Below are 14,550 nucleotides of genomic sequence, written 5' to 3'. Positions count from 1 at the left end.
CATGATATATGATATATGTTGAGGGCACAATGTAAGGGGTAGCCATGTTGCCGCAAGCTTAAGGCCGGATCGACAACCTACCCCCACCCCTTACTGCATGAATGGATCGATGTTGGGTGACTGCCGTCCCCTCGGCTATTACCGGCGTTGCCTCCAATTGGTCCTTTGTCCAGAACCCCGGCTTGGAATTATGCAGTTGGAAAGCTGCTTGTGCATCTCCCACCGGTCCGTCAGAGAGCCCACGCCGCTTTATCACACAGAACTCCCTCCACGGCACGAGGCACAGAGGGTTACGTTTCCTTGTACTACCATAGGAAGGCTGCGGTCCACCTTTGGAGGTAGTACGACAAGAGTACCAGCTCACCTGTACTTTGTACCATGCGCCAATGTATTGTACCGCACCACTCTATTTGTGAGTGTCTTCCGGAACAACCTGATGCGTGTGTCGGCCCAAGATGCAGCAACCAAGATACCTCCTGCCTTGTAAGCCGGACGCGCCTCGGCTATGGGGTTAGTAACTGGCTTCTAGTCCGCCGGGAGGATAGCAGTGTTATTATAAACAGTGCATTGATCACATAAAACGTTACCGCATGAATAAGAGGACAGTATAACCCAATAATTTATACTTATATAATATACTATTAACCGTTAAACGCCCCTATACGTGATCCCCAGTCCACCAAAATTCCCGAGTGTATGTCCCTTATCATGACCCGAATCCCGAAATATCATGGCATTTTTCACATGCCAGTTGGAAGAGGCAACCCATCCGTCACCTCGGATCCAACCGCCGCAGGCTCACCACGCACCAACCCCTCATCTCCTTTCACAGCCGCCATGGTCGCCTGCGCCTCGACCACGGGCGGCGAGGTGGGCGTCAATTCTTCCTCCTCCTCCTCGGCGAAGGCGTACATGCGGCGCGCCACCTCCTCGTACTGCGCCAACCACTGCTCCAGCTCCTCGTCCGTCAAGCTGTCGAGGTCAACCTCGTGGTCGTCCCCGTCCAGGTCTGCATTGGTGTCCCGGTCCTGGAGCACCAGCGTTTCATTGTAGGGGGCCGCCCCGTCGATGTCGTCCAGGCTACCGCCGTGCCTCTTCTTTCTCGTGACGCCGGCGGGCTTGGGGAACGGGGGCAGGCTGGGCAAGACGCCCCAGAGCTCGATCGGGATCTGGCCGTCGCCGTTGCCAACCAATTTATTCCACATGTCAGCCTCTTTTTTCTGTTTGAACTTCTTCATCAAGTCCGCGAGGCTGAGGCCGTCCAGGGCCTCGAGCTTCCCCTTCCTGTTGGCGTCGGCCGCCATCTTGACTTTCGCCGCGTCCACTTGTGCCTTTGTCGGCGACTTGCGGTACTCGGCGGTCTTGGCTGCGTGCTGCCTCCCCTCGCTCTTGTACCACTCGTCGTCGGTCAGCAAGGCCCAGCCCGGGTCATCGATCAGGTCCCTGGGGAAGCACGGGTTCTCCTCGAGGCCGTCATAGGGTTCGGGCTTGAGCCCCTCGAACTCGGAGATGCTGACGATGGCGCGCAGGGTGCTGACCGTGACAGTCGTGATGGAGGCTGTTTCACCCCCGCCGTCCCTGTTAGCTCTGTGGGATGCAAAGGCTCTTTTGGGAAGAACAAGGGGGACGGCCTTACTCGTAGTTCCTTTCTGGACATGCTTTTCCTCCTTCCCCTTCACTGATTTGAGATGGGCGCTCACGACGTAGGTCTCTTCCGGCTTCGCTACGGGATTCGTGGTCGACTCTGCATTATTGTCGTTGCAGAAGCCGTTCCAGAGCTGGCCAGCGGCCCCGTTCTGGTCCTGGGGTATGAGGCGTATCAACTGCCTCACTACAGAACAAGACTTGGGTCAATAATCTACAAGCAAGGTTGATTGGTCCACTTACCTTCGGCGGGAACTCGTCTCTTTCGCAGCCTTTCCACACAGGCTTCTTATCTGCGCCCAGCTTTTGCTGGCCGTTCACCATGACCCTCTCGCGGTAGATGAAGCCGTTGGCCCAGGGGAACCAGTGCTGCCCCCTCGTTTTGACATTGCTACCGGGCATCGCAGCTAGTGCCGTCACACCCCAACTTGCGGTGGCTTTCCCTTTATATCCCCAGTCCTTGCCGTGCCTGGTGGCCGTTTGCTGGCACGTCCATTCTGTCATGTCTTTGGTGTTGGAGTACCGCGACATGACCGATCTATTTATTTGGCCCCATGTGTCAGCGGGAGCTTGCATATAGTTGAGGGGGAGAGAGAAGTCCTCAAACACATGCCTATAGTGATAGCAGGCCTGAATGTGCTCCTTTTTGCAGATAATCTTTGGTATGTCCTTTCTCTCTTGGATGTAATAGCCAATGTCGTTGTGCGTGCGGGTAATATGAACCACATCTTGATCTTTGCCACCGAGGCACTCTTTTGTCATGCGTTTCTCCTCCTCATCAAACTTGTTAATCTTTCGCTTGGGTGGGGGAACGTAATGGGCACGCTTGATTTTGCAGGATTTATTGTTCTCTTCCTCTTCCTTTTTCTTTTTCTCTTCGTCATCCTTCTTCTGGTCGGGATTCATTCCTTTATGGATCTCCTGTCCGTCCTTTGGGTCGCTCTTTTTATCGAGGTTCTTGCATCTTTTCTTATCCTTGAGTAGACATCCGGTAGGAATGACACCACCCATCATAGAATCCGGAGCGTTCACCAGATCAACTACGCAGTGCAAATTGCGGTTAGTCATACGTACCGGGAACCATTCTGTGATTGGCTGCATCTGCACTTACTGAACATGTCTTCGAGACCGAAGTGCCAGTTCGGGACACCACAGGCTTTGCCCACCCAATCGGTGTAGAAGTCGGCAGCGTTCACTAGCAGAAGCGTTGGTTAACCGACAACACCCGGAAATGCAGAGCTGAAGAAACAGGAAGACAGAGATACTAACTGCCGTTCTCGTACGCAGACTTCGCGTACTGGATGACCTTGTCGGCACCCTTGACCGCCGCACCGCCCGGGACGAACATGAGACCGATCTCGGCGACCTCCTTGATGGCGGAGACGAAGATGGCGCAGAGGATGTTGTCGAGTTGCGCCAGAGCCTTGGCGACAATCTCGATAAGCTCGGTCGCCAGTGCTTCTACCGCCTTGTTTTCGCACTTGCACGGCGCCGGCACCCAGGGGAATCCGTCGTCGTCGGTGTACTTGGGGAAGCCCGTCGCCTTCTCGACATCGATGTCTTTGAACGAGTTCATGTCACACTGTTTTGTCCCACGAAGCAACCTCGGTCAGTTCTTGAGTGTCCCTGATACGTGCCGACACGAACAGGCAGAAGGGGGACCTTGGCAAAATGCATACATACCTCCGCGTATCCATGCCCGCCATTGTTTTGGCAGTACTTGATGCAGGGCTCAGCCCCCTTTCGCCAGTTTGGCTGCCTGTTGGTATAGTAGTACATACAATTGCCAGACTTCTCGTACGCTGCCATGGTTTGAGAGTCGGGCTGGTCCTCGCGCACATCGAGGCCGGCCATACTAGCAGCCGCTACATGGAGGAGACCGATCGCCGAGAGGAAGCCGGAAAAGAACTTCATGATGTCGTAGTTTGGTAGTGTCATCTGCGTGGTATTGGAGCAGCGTCAAGAGGGCGGATGATTGTGCTGTTGAACTTTACGGATAATGTCATTGTTGCAAGCGTATATTATACATATATATGCTCGTGGATTCCGATCGGGGGCTGTTTATGAATGAGCGTCGATTACCCCTTGGCGGATCAGGGTCAGGTGAGTCGGACTCCCATTCTGAAGAAGCAGTTTTAGATTCGGAGCCTCTCATTCTGTAGTCATTCCCCATGGAATAAGAATCAGTATACCTGATACGCCCACCATGCGTGAAGTAATTTTACACACAGCCATGTAAGACCAGATCCTGGGGGCCCGATAGTCACATGGGCAATTTTGAAATAGGGATCGCGCCATGGGCTATGCGGTTACGGAGCGCAAGCACCCGTATCTCGCATCGTCAGTGTTCATAGCCATTCTACATCAAACGCCAACTCGTATATATAAATAGAACACAGAGGATTCTTTGCTGGCACGGCCCTATCTCAGTGTGAGTAAAAGGAACACAAAGCCCCCCACCATGAAGCCACCTCGATGAAGCCACCACCGTGAGGCCCCTACCGTGTTCGGCCTTGTACGACATGTTCGACGGCTCGGTGGAAAATGGAGGCCACCCTATAAGTATTTGTATAACGTCGCACCTGGTTAAAAATATCCATATACAATTTGATCAATCATCCCTTAAGCTACTATTTTTGTCACAGTTCACCGCTTTGGGGTCCCAATCGGCGCAGCCCGTTTGCATAAGCCATCCTCGTCCAAGTGCACTGCCATCTCTCTTATTCGTTTCTATTCTTCCCCCCTTTTACTTTTCTTGCCGAATCAGGACTGTGAGAGATTTTCGTCATCCAACTAAAACACCATGCCATCGTCAGCGTACTCCCATGACGAGACCGTCGCGGCCATCACATCCTACTACAAGCTCGTATCCAAAGCCCACGCCATCGCCCGCAACTCGACACTGCTGCATCCACCTCCCGAAGGCTGGCCCGAGCTGGGCCGTCCCGAGGTGGCAGCCGGTCTCGGTTTGAGCGACGAGGCCATGCGACTTCTTCGCCATATCCCGTACTTTGAAGGCTCGGAGGCAGTTCAAATCCTGCCTGACGTGCAGCCCCACAGCTACATCGAGCCTCAGCGGATCGAGCTGTACGCGGAACGAGGAAAGCGGTCGAGCGCCGCCGGTGACACGGACAAGGCCGCCGGGGAGGGAGAGAAGACGCAAAAACCACCGCCGCATCTCGTGTCCCTCGGCTGCAACGCGCCGGAGCGCGAGTACGGACACGATGTGTGGCTCGACACCAAGCGCGGCATCGTCCTGGTGGGCAGCTACCACGATGTTCAGCCCGACATCGGCGTCCCCGAAGACGGCGTATTCTTCTCCGACGATGATGACGACGGAGAAGAGTACGAGAATCTGTTCTCCGAGTATGGCCAGAAGGGTTCGGGCCGTTCGTGGCGAGTTAGTACTTTTTTCGCCACTTGTGGGCGCACTCTGAGGGAGTTGGTGTGGATGCCCGGCATGGACGAGGGCGATGAGGGGTGGATGCTGGATCAGGGCGAGTCGCCGTATGCTATTCTGGATTATGAGGAGCGGAAGCGGATCATGCGGTCCAAGGGCTGGCCGGGGGATTCTTGGGACCCAGAGGCGGTGGCGGAAGAGGTCGACCAATTACTTTTGGAATGAAGCCCACAGAGGCAAGAGTTCTGGATGTATTGGGTGCTCTTCGTAGGGAGCCGAATTTCGTGAGTTTGAGTGTCTTGCATTGAAACCGCTTTCTTCAGTCAGTATGACAAGTGAGAAAGACTCATCAAGGTAGAAATGGGCAAATGCTACGGGCAACGGATACGAATTTGGCATGCGAATCGGACGTTGTTCGATGGTAGCCCGATCATAGATAAAATTGCTAGCACTGCTTGATAAACCCTAATACCCTAATTTGTCCCATGTCTATCCGTGATAACTTTGACATACACATATCCCATCCCTGTGTGTAGACCGTGCCTTAAGAAACCGTTCCGTCAGTAAAAGTTCCACATGCCTGGCTAGTCTCCCTGATAACATATTAACTCATTCACTCCCTTCCAATCCACGCATCACTGACGCGAAACTGCGAGTTGGTGTACACAGGACTTTCCTCTTCCTCGTCATCCACTTCCATAGATTCGATGACCGTGTTGTCGCCGGAGTCTGTTATCGCTCTGCTCATGAAAGGATCGTGCAGAACCGGCGTGGGCGGAAACGGTTTGAAGTCCAACGGGTTCGGGACGATGGATGGAATATATCGCGGCTGTCTTCGAGGCGGAAGGCTGCGTTGCACTTGGGGTTGGCAGACAAACTTGTTCAGACGGTTGCGGAAAGACAGTTGTAGCGGGGTGTTGCCGTTGGGTGGTACATGCTGAGGAGGTTCCGGTGGCGGTGTGAACAGCACTTCCGGAGCCGGAGAGTCGTCGTCATCGTCTTCTTCGTCCAGTTCGGGGGTTTCTTCGGGGCCTGGTTGTGTTTCTTCGGTTAGCCTGGGCATGCGCGATGCTTGAGTGCTGTGGGAACTTTTCTTGTATCTTACCTGACGGTGCGGCAGCCGTATCTTCTTGTTCCATTCGGTAACGATGCCCATCCATCAAGTTGGGGTCCGCCCGCATAGCAGCCTCGAGCTCCGCACGCTGAGCGTCCTCGTCATCAAACACCTCGCCGTAGACGTCCCGCCTATTTCCACCCAGTCTGAGCGGCGGACCCATTCCGCAGCCGCTCCGGATCCGCATCCACAGGCCCGTCAGCTCCCCCAACGCCTCGACGTACTCGATGCAGCTGCGGCACGGGTACGAGTCTATGTAGATGACCATATACCGCCGCTTCCCGAGGTTCATGTCCCGGATTTTTTCCAGACGGAACAGCAGCTCGCGGACGTGGTCTTCCTCCGACTGGCCCGGCCGCCTGTAGAGATGAGCCTCGCACAGCGAGAATGCATACATGGTCGACAGCAGTATTTCCACGTGGCACGCGGCTCCTCGTCCCTTTTGTATCTCGCTGGCCGGAAGGGCCCCGTTATCCCTCTGTCCTGTCTTGAATCTGTGTCCAACACGCCGGGATGCCAGCTGGTGCGCGACCGAACACCACTTCTCCGAGTCGACCACTTGCGGGTCCCGCCTGTCGTCTTCCTTCCACCCGGAGGTGGCGTAGAAGGTGGGGCCAGGTACGTCTGCGTCCTCGGCATGTTCTGCAAAATCGAACAGACTGAGGATTGGTAGGTCATCGCCGACGGGCATGATCATGCCGATGGTTTTGTTGCGCGTAAGCGACATGCCTGTCTCGGCCATGCCAACGAGACCATAGATGCCGATCTTGGTCCCAATCTTCGCAAGCTTGTAATCATGGTACTTGAGATCGCCTCCACGTCGATGCTGATTCTTGAGGATGGTGCGGCGTGCGGGAGATTCTAGCAACCCCATGATTTCGTGTCTGTTCAGGGCCGCCAGTTTATTTATCTTGCCCAAGCCCGCTTCGACGTATTCTTCTCGTATAGACCTTGTGAAATCGTTGTCGCGAGCGAAGTCTATGGCTTTCATGTCGTTGATGTCGGTCTTTTGTAATTTGGCCGACTTGACGACGATCAGGTATTTCACTATCTCATAGTGCCCCATCACAGAAGCAAACATGAGGGGTGTCATTCTGTCCGGAGTTGTCTGTTCCACGGACTCGGGTTGCGTTTGAACAGTCGACACGACCTTTTCAAGGTCTCCCTCCAGACATGCCAGGTTCAATCGAGATATCCCCAATCTCTCTGGGGACGCCATTATGTTCGACTTATTATGGTTGTCGGGAATTGGCAAATAAACGAAGGATGTCGCGTGGCATACGAAGAAAGGACGTCGGCTAAAGTTGCGAAATTGAATAATACATCTGAAACTCGGTCAGCATTGCGTTCCTGCAATCCAGGTACGTAGGTGTGGTGATATGTGGATGTCAAGGTGGACGGTAAACAGACGGGCATCAGTGGTGATGGAATAAGTGGCGATGGGAACGAATTATGAGAACTCACTTACCTCTCAACAGTGCAAGACGAAGTGGGTGCTGCGAGTGAAGTATCAAATGGGGCATAAAGGGTGTGGTGATCGTGGTGCCAATTGCGTAAGGAGCGGATTGAGGGCTATGACAGTTCCCTACCGAAGACGATGGGCTTGTGTGGTACATGAAGTTATCTTGGCGAAGGCTCCATCAAGCTTGAGGTCTGTTGGATGAAGCTCGTATAGAAGGCGGAGGTGGTTGAGAATTACCGTCCACAGGTTCACGATGAGATTCGGGCGCAAGGGCAGGTATATGGTAGGAAGACGGAGATGCGTGGTGATGAGAGGAGTGCTACTCAAAATGAAGGAGAGCCCGATGGCTTCCTCTGTGAACGACGTAACCTGGTCCAGTGCATGAAGTTGATGTGGTGATTTGGAGAAAAAGCTCGTGGCGATGGTTCAAAATGCGGTTTGGAGTTGCGATGAGCCATACCTGGAGGTGACCCGGCCGTGGCTTGTGAAGTTGTTACGATGGAAGCCTCGTCAGTCCTGTGACTTCTCAAACAGAGGCTGGCATGGATGGTTGCAGCTGCTAGAATCATCATAGCAGGAGAGTGCACACAGGCTTACGATGGTAGGGTTCGATGTTAGGGGTAGGCGGATGACACGGGGAGCAGCTACATATGTCAAGTAGAGCAGAAGGAAGAGGGCACGATTGAAACCAGAAGGGACATGTTGGGGAGGATCACGGGCTGTTGGAGAAGAGAACCAATTTATTGATGCCACGTCATTGGTGTATTTGGGCGATGATCAATCCGGAATAGGAATCCAGGTGATCAAGGTGCGGATGGAAGGCGGATGCAATGTCAAGGAAGTCTCGTGGTGCTCATTGGAATAGATCATAGAATCCCGAAAAGCACAACGCATCAATTGGTATCAGAGGAAAATATCCATTAGAGTCAGCAAAGCTGTCCTCTCTTCATTCATCAGGACTACGGGGCCCGAGACTGTTAATCCGTTTTTAACGCCATCCATGCCTCATGAAACGCAGAATCCCAATCCCGACCAGAAGTAAGAGTGTCGTAGTCGATTTCGTAGCGCCATCACGTTGCTACCATCTTACTCGTCATCATCCTCCTCCTCCTCGGCCTCAGCGGTGGTCTGGGCGATACGGTCCAAATCACGCTGGCCGGACTGGGTGATGCGGCGGCCACCCTTCTCCTCATCGATCTCAACGACACCGATCTTCTCAAGAGCCTGGAGGACCTTGCGGTCGACGCCACCGGAGGCATCGACGTGCTTGGAGGGGCGGACACCTCGGTTCTTGGCGGTACCGTGGACCTTTCGGAGACGGCCGACACCAACGGTCTTGCGCATGTAGACGTGGCGGGCGACGGCGGCGGCGCGCACGTAGAACCAGTCAATGTCCTCTGTAGAAGGGGAGCAGGTCAGCTCTGGATTCCACACAAGCCGCATTCAAAAGCGGTGGAGATTAAGTGTGTGGTGAAGTATCGTTCAGCAACAATAAGTTGAAATCCTTGTCCGCAAGCGAACTCAGGTTTTGTGGATGGTTGTTTAAAGTCATCATAATACGATAGCAAGAGGTATTGCCATGTGACACAACCACGCGGGTAGCAGAGGAAATGTGGGGACTTACGGGGAGGAAGCTCGCGAGAAGGACCGGTCTTGACAGTGTCGACCCAACCTGAAAGAAGAAGTTAGCGAACATCTATTCTGCAATGAAGTTGAGAGCTTATTATACTTACCGGGGATGGGGAGCTTGCCCTGGCGCTTCAAGAAGCTACTATAGTTCATAATGAACTTCTGCGCCTGAACAGAGAATTCACATCAGCCATGTTCCGTCGTCAGAAGTATTAACCCCCTCGCTCCTGCTCTTAATGTGATATTCCCATCGGCTCCTGCATGCGTGTGCCCGGTCGTTTCTCTTCTGCTGCTACAATGCTGCCCGAAAACTGGTGTATCTTGTGGTCTTGCAATGGTAGAGAGAGTTGAAGTCTGTCGGAGCCCATGTGTATGTTTGGCTTGCAGGTGCGCGAGGTCGTCTCTCAGGGTGTTGGATCGGTGGAATAACCTACATCGACATCGCGGACGGTGATACCTCCAGGCATTTTGGCGGTTGTTTGTTGAAGTCGGGGGGGGATGTTGATTGACTGGAGGGGATCGGAAGTTGGGCGTCGACGTGGAGGGTTGGATGTTCAGTGAGGCAAGCGGAAATTTTGCGAAGTTGGGAGCTGTCCCGCGAGATTCTGCATGGGCTAGAAGGAATTACCGTAGTCTGCAAAGATTAGGGTCGTTTGTGCGATTAACCCTCCCCGCAATAAATCTTATCTCTTATCGTTAGTGCAGCAGCCACATCCCAGACTAACTAGCCACAGGTAACGAGTGGCTCAATTCCGCAATTGATTCGCGGGTCCCGGCGATTCAATTCAGCGATCCGTGCTTTACGCCGGGCGGTCTACCTTGATCCAACTTCATCTCGCATTGAATGCTCTCAACGTCACGTTATCGCCTACTGGAAGAATGATATGCAGGTAAAAACCAAGTGACTGTATATGCTAAACGTAGGAAACAGGCCCTTGTACCCAGTACAGCGCTCGCTACTAGCATTCACCCTTCATTAACGGTCCTATCGCAGCGTCCCTACTCGCATTCCGATCACGTGCCAATTCCTAGTTCCTCCTTCCTGGCCAGCTAAAGCCTCCATTACTCAAACCACCCTGCACGTCCATCAACCTTCACGGATATGAGTTATGCATCTTGCTTTGTAGGTCACCTTTTCGAGCTTGCCGATTGCCATTGGGCATCCCATTGCGCCAAGTCCGCTGCACGATCACTGCGACCGGACGGCATGCCCTGGGCAAAACGCTGGTTTGGCTGGTCGTCCAGAACGAACATTTCGAGCTGGTTAGGCTCGCCTTTGGACTTGGACTTGGACTTGGATGATGACGATGAGCTATGGTGATGGTGGCTCTTGGGTTTCTTGGACGAAGAGGATGGCGCGTCCTTGCCACTATGGAAAAAGTGTTAGCTGAGGTTGGCCAGGACAACACGTTCTTGTAGGAACTTTCAAGAAGGGTAAAAGGGACACGAAGGTGTTCGTAATGCTGATATTGACTAACCTGTGCTTGCCCATGGTGAAGTAAGTGTCTGAGTAGATTGGGTTTGACTGGAAGAGATGTCTTTCACAGCTTGATAGTAGCGACGACGAAAGTCCTAGAGGCAAGCGAGTTCTTGTAAAATATATGATGTGGTGACTGGCGTTCAATCAAGCAGACTGCTTCAACTACTGGAAGCGGACAATTATGCTCCTTTTATCCTCTGGTCGTTATGTGATAGTAAGCGGCACTTGGTGCAGACGCCTCCCTCCTCATATCAGGAACGTTGGCACGTTTCCCTATTGAGGGCGGCCAGATTCCCCTGCAAAATAATGTGAAGAATGCCCATGTTTGGTAGTGGTAGTATGTAGGTAGGTACTTATTCCCTGACCGGTGTTTCCAAAGGGCATTCTTTGAAGACACCAGTAAAATCCAGTTTCATAACGTTTGCCTACAATTTCAATCCTATCCTTATTGGTTGTAACGCTGCAGGACCTGCGTTTCAGAATACGGGGTAGATGAGGTTTCTCGTATTCCGGGGTGGCGTCATAAGTCGGGTCTGCTAATAGGGCACTGATTGGAAGGGAGCTCCAACCGGCTCCCACTTGTGTAAAAATTGAGGTGGTGGTATCCCTACACCCGAGGGTCTTCCCAAAGTTGTATCGTGTGCCTATAGGGAAATTGAATTTGAGCCTCAATCTCCATCCTGGCGACTCCCTCTGACCACTGTGTGCACCAGAGTTCCCAAATCCTCACAGTTTTCGCGAGTCCATCAGCAGCCACACATCGCGTTCCTACGAGAATGCAATGTTTGCTCTCCCACGAGTATAGTAAATATCATGCTACCATCAGATTATGAGTATTGCAGGAAATGTACGATCCGAGTTTCAACCTCAAACCTGGCATTTTGCGCACGTAGCATGGTCTAAACGAAGAAATGTGGTCACAGACATAACTGAACATGTGCTTTTCAAGATGAAAATCGACAATTCGTTGAGTAAGTAATTATCACTGCTCATCCAGAGCAGCAGTTGAAAGTAGCATAAAAGAGCCTGGCAGGAAACCATTAGGAGACCGCGTATGTGTGACAGAAAAGACCTTAAGGAGAACCCCTTTTGCCAGCTTAGTTAACATTATTTCCACCAAATTAGTTAGACAGCTGCCCCCACTGCCCGGAAGCCTGCACAGCAGCAGACTCGTCACTGTAGCTTCGAGACTTTTTCCGCGTCGCGCTGAGCTGGTTGCTGTTTCTGCTACCCTGGCGCTTGATGCCCCCGGGAGCGGGAGAGGGTGTCCCCACATCAACGCCCCTGTGGGATTTCTTGGCGTGCGCAGCGGCATTGTCTTTCCGCGAGTACGTCTTGTGGCACTGCGGACAGCTGTAGCGCTTCTTGAGATGGGTCATCTGGTGCTTGTGGTAGTAGGTGGCCGCCTTCTCCGCTTTGCCGCGCGGAGTAAAGCCGCACTCGGGGCACTGGAGGTCCGTCGTCGGTATTTGTCTGCCACCACTGCCCGGGGAGGAATCGTCTTCCTCGGTCGAGCCGGGGCTGGTGTCTGACGTGAAGCTGCTGCTCTCCTCCTGTTTGTGAAAGCCGTTGTTGCGCGGGGTAACCACTGCTGCACCGGAATACGGGGTTGAGAACGACCTAGCCAGCGCGGTTATAAAGGTCTGCTCGGTTGGAGTTGCAGGGGTGGCGGCGTTGTTGCCCAAGATGCGGTTCATCATTGCGAATTCCGCAGTGTCTGGGCCCCAGGTCATAGACTCAAAGTGGACACCACTTTCGGGTGGAATGTTCACATTGAGAGAGGGAGGAGATTGCCTCGCCTGGGAATTGTCCCTCACAATGTTGGGAGTGTTGCCTCCAAGCGAGAGGTGTGGGAACATGCCGCCTGGTAGACTAGGAATGCAAGCGACGTCTGCAGATTGCCTGTGCACTCGTCCTGCGACATTCACGGGAGGCTGTGCGACATCTGCTGCTGGGTTCTGGGGATTGATGTGAAGGAAGGAGTTGAAATCGGCGTTCGGTGTCAATATGGCACCTTTAAGCGTATTTGGAGACTTGCCGGAAGAAGTTGGTGAAACGTCCGGTGAAAATCCCACCATAGATCTGGAAGAGATGTGGGATATTCCTGTGGGAGACGTATTATGGGTGACTGTCGGTGCTTGACACCGGCGGGCACCACCCTGGGCCTTAGCGAGGGTATAATCCCAGTGATGATGGAAAGTGTCATCACCCATGAGCTCGCTCCTCAGTTCGCGACTTTGCTCCCAGGGTAACTCATGTACATGTGATGTACCGTAGAGCTCTTGGGGCTCTTGCGAAGAAGATCCGGAGGAGCTTGATGACTGCGCACTAGTACTAGGCCGTTTCCCATGCTCGGGATACAAGTTGAACTGCTCACAGCTAACAAAAGGGGGCGGATCTTCGACCCCCATTGTGGAGCTGCCATAGCCTCGCAGTGTCTTTTCGAAATCTTCCTTCAGGGTATGGCGGCAATTGGTACATAGATCCGATCTGGGACCAATCATCCGCTTGATCACCGCTGCAGAGGCATGAAGAAACTGCATGGCCTTGTCGCTCAATCGGGAACGAAGCCAGGAGCATTTCCTTTTGGAAGTTGTAGGGAATCTCTCTGTGGCGTTGCATTCTGGACAGTTGTACTTCCCTGACGAGAAGTAATCGCATTCTCGCAGGTGCCATAGCATATGTCTGGCATCTGAGAAAGCTCTTGGGCATTCGCTCATCAAGCAACGGACACCGTCGTTTGCTGGAGGAGAGGCTTCCTCGAGGAGGTAGTACTCAAGAGCCAAAGCGTAGAGGCGGCTTTTGTAGCAATTGTCAACAACCCTAGTTCGGAATCTGCTACCAAGTTAGTGTGGCTCAGATAGGAGTACCTGGTCAAATCTCACCTGCAACTCGGGTTGGCAGTTCTGTGCTTGAAGCTACGAACAGTGTTTGAGAAACTTGCTTTGGCAGCGACGTTGTGTGGCATGTCGTTGCTGGTGTTGTCTGCAAAGCTGAACATGGGGTCGAAGCTTGAGTCATCAAGAAAATCCGTTGCAGAAAAAGCCGGTCCTGGGTGGTTGTAATGAGGATATTGCGTATGCGCAATTGAGAAAGAAGACGTCGCCTCCATCGTGGGTGTATGACTTTGGTTGCGTTTGAGGTTCTGACTTAGAGATCGGATTCGCAGATCAGAGGTCGAACGGACTGATAGGCAAGAGACAGCATATCGATATATCATGACCGTCCAATAGATAATAGCTTCTCCCGCCATGCTGCTGCTGCTGCTGCTCTTGACCGGCCGAGTCCCTTAAGGGGTGCGGGGATTCGGGTTTGACGATGAGGACCAAAAACGCATGTGTGGATTACGCGTGCTTTCCTTCAAATTAATTTCCCCGTGTTCCCTATTGCCAGCACATCAACCACGTTGGCCAGTGGTAGTCCATCTTGGAGGGAGTTTGAGGGCCTTAAAGAGTGTCAAGGGACCTCCCACAATGCATTGTACACATATGCGTACATCTTCAGGGCGACCCCGAATGGCGCTAGGGGCATTTTGGGTGTCGGTGTCAGGTTCGAGATCGGCGTCGTGTGGGAAACTTCTTGGAAAATCAGGGCAAAATCACTAAAGGGAACATAAAGTGTAAATAAGGCAACCGAGGTGAGTTGTATCAAATTCATGCAGGCGTAATTTGCCTTCTTGGCTTGTTGACCTTAGGCAGCCGGCAGTGTCCCTCTCTGACCAGGGAGTCAGCCCACCTGACGGTATAGGGAATATGGGGGTGCGCCGATTACCAATATACGGGGTCGACGGGAACTCGGAGTTACGAGCTTCATCGGGCTAG

At 53.0% G+C, this 14,550-nt stretch overlaps 6 protein-coding genes across 6 annotated transcripts; 1 reads left to right on the top strand and 5 right to left on the bottom strand.

Annotated features, from left to right (window-relative positions):
* Positions 1-740: 740 nt before the first annotated feature.
* On the bottom strand, positions 741-3,558 carry PG986_015170 (uncharacterized protein; the record flags this gene model as incomplete). Its single annotated transcript, XM_066851392.1, has 5 exons — positions 741-1,823; positions 1,888-2,684; positions 2,756-2,839; positions 2,914-3,226; positions 3,328-3,558. The coding sequence occupies 5 exons, from the start codon at positions 3,556-3,558 to the stop codon at positions 741-743; spliced, it is 2,508 nt and encodes an 835-aa protein (XP_066692481.1).
* An 889-nt stretch (positions 3,559-4,447) lies between these two features.
* On the top strand, positions 4,448-5,269 carry PG986_015169 (uncharacterized protein; the record flags this gene model as incomplete). Its single annotated transcript, XM_066851391.1, has 1 exon — positions 4,448-5,269. One exon carries the CDS (start codon positions 4,448-4,450, stop codon positions 5,267-5,269), a length of 822 nt encoding a protein of 273 aa, XP_066692480.1.
* Positions 5,270-5,657: 388 nt separating this feature from the next.
* Positions 5,658-7,377, bottom strand: PG986_015168 (uncharacterized protein; the record flags this gene model as incomplete). The annotated part of the gene is made up of 2 exons (XM_066851390.1): positions 5,658-6,076; positions 6,150-7,377. The coding sequence occupies 2 exons, from the start codon at positions 7,375-7,377 to the stop codon at positions 5,658-5,660; spliced, it is 1,647 nt and encodes a 548-aa protein (XP_066692479.1).
* A 1,329-nt stretch (positions 7,378-8,706) lies between these two features.
* Positions 8,707-9,716, bottom strand: PG986_015167 (40S ribosomal protein eS19; the record flags this gene model as incomplete). Its single annotated transcript, XM_066851389.1, has 4 exons — positions 8,707-9,017; positions 9,245-9,292; positions 9,354-9,417; positions 9,684-9,716. The coding sequence occupies 4 exons, from the start codon at positions 9,714-9,716 to the stop codon at positions 8,707-8,709; spliced, it is 456 nt and encodes a 151-aa protein (XP_066692478.1).
* A 661-nt stretch (positions 9,717-10,377) lies between these two features.
* PG986_015166 (uncharacterized protein) lies at positions 10,378-10,741 on the bottom strand (the record flags this gene model as incomplete). Its single annotated transcript, XM_066851388.1, has 2 exons — positions 10,378-10,618; positions 10,728-10,741. 2 exons carry the CDS (start codon positions 10,739-10,741, stop codon positions 10,378-10,380), a joined length of 255 nt encoding a protein of 84 aa, XP_066692477.1.
* Positions 10,742-11,850: 1,109 nt separating this feature from the next.
* On the bottom strand, positions 11,851-13,841 carry PG986_015165 (uncharacterized protein; the record flags this gene model as incomplete). Its single annotated transcript, XM_066851387.1, has 2 exons — positions 11,851-13,564; positions 13,615-13,841. The coding sequence occupies 2 exons, from the start codon at positions 13,839-13,841 to the stop codon at positions 11,851-11,853; spliced, it is 1,941 nt and encodes a 646-aa protein (XP_066692476.1).
* Between the last annotated feature and the right edge of the window lie 709 nt (positions 13,842-14,550).

Source organism: Apiospora aurea (genome assembly GCF_038362705.1).
Source record: "Apiospora aurea strain CBS 24483 chromosome Unknown utg000011l_segment0_segment0, whole genome shotgun sequence".
Lineage (NCBI taxonomy): Eukaryota > Fungi > Ascomycota > Sordariomycetes > Amphisphaeriales > Apiosporaceae > Apiospora > Apiospora aurea.
This window is presented reverse-complemented; position numbering and strand designations above follow the sequence as displayed.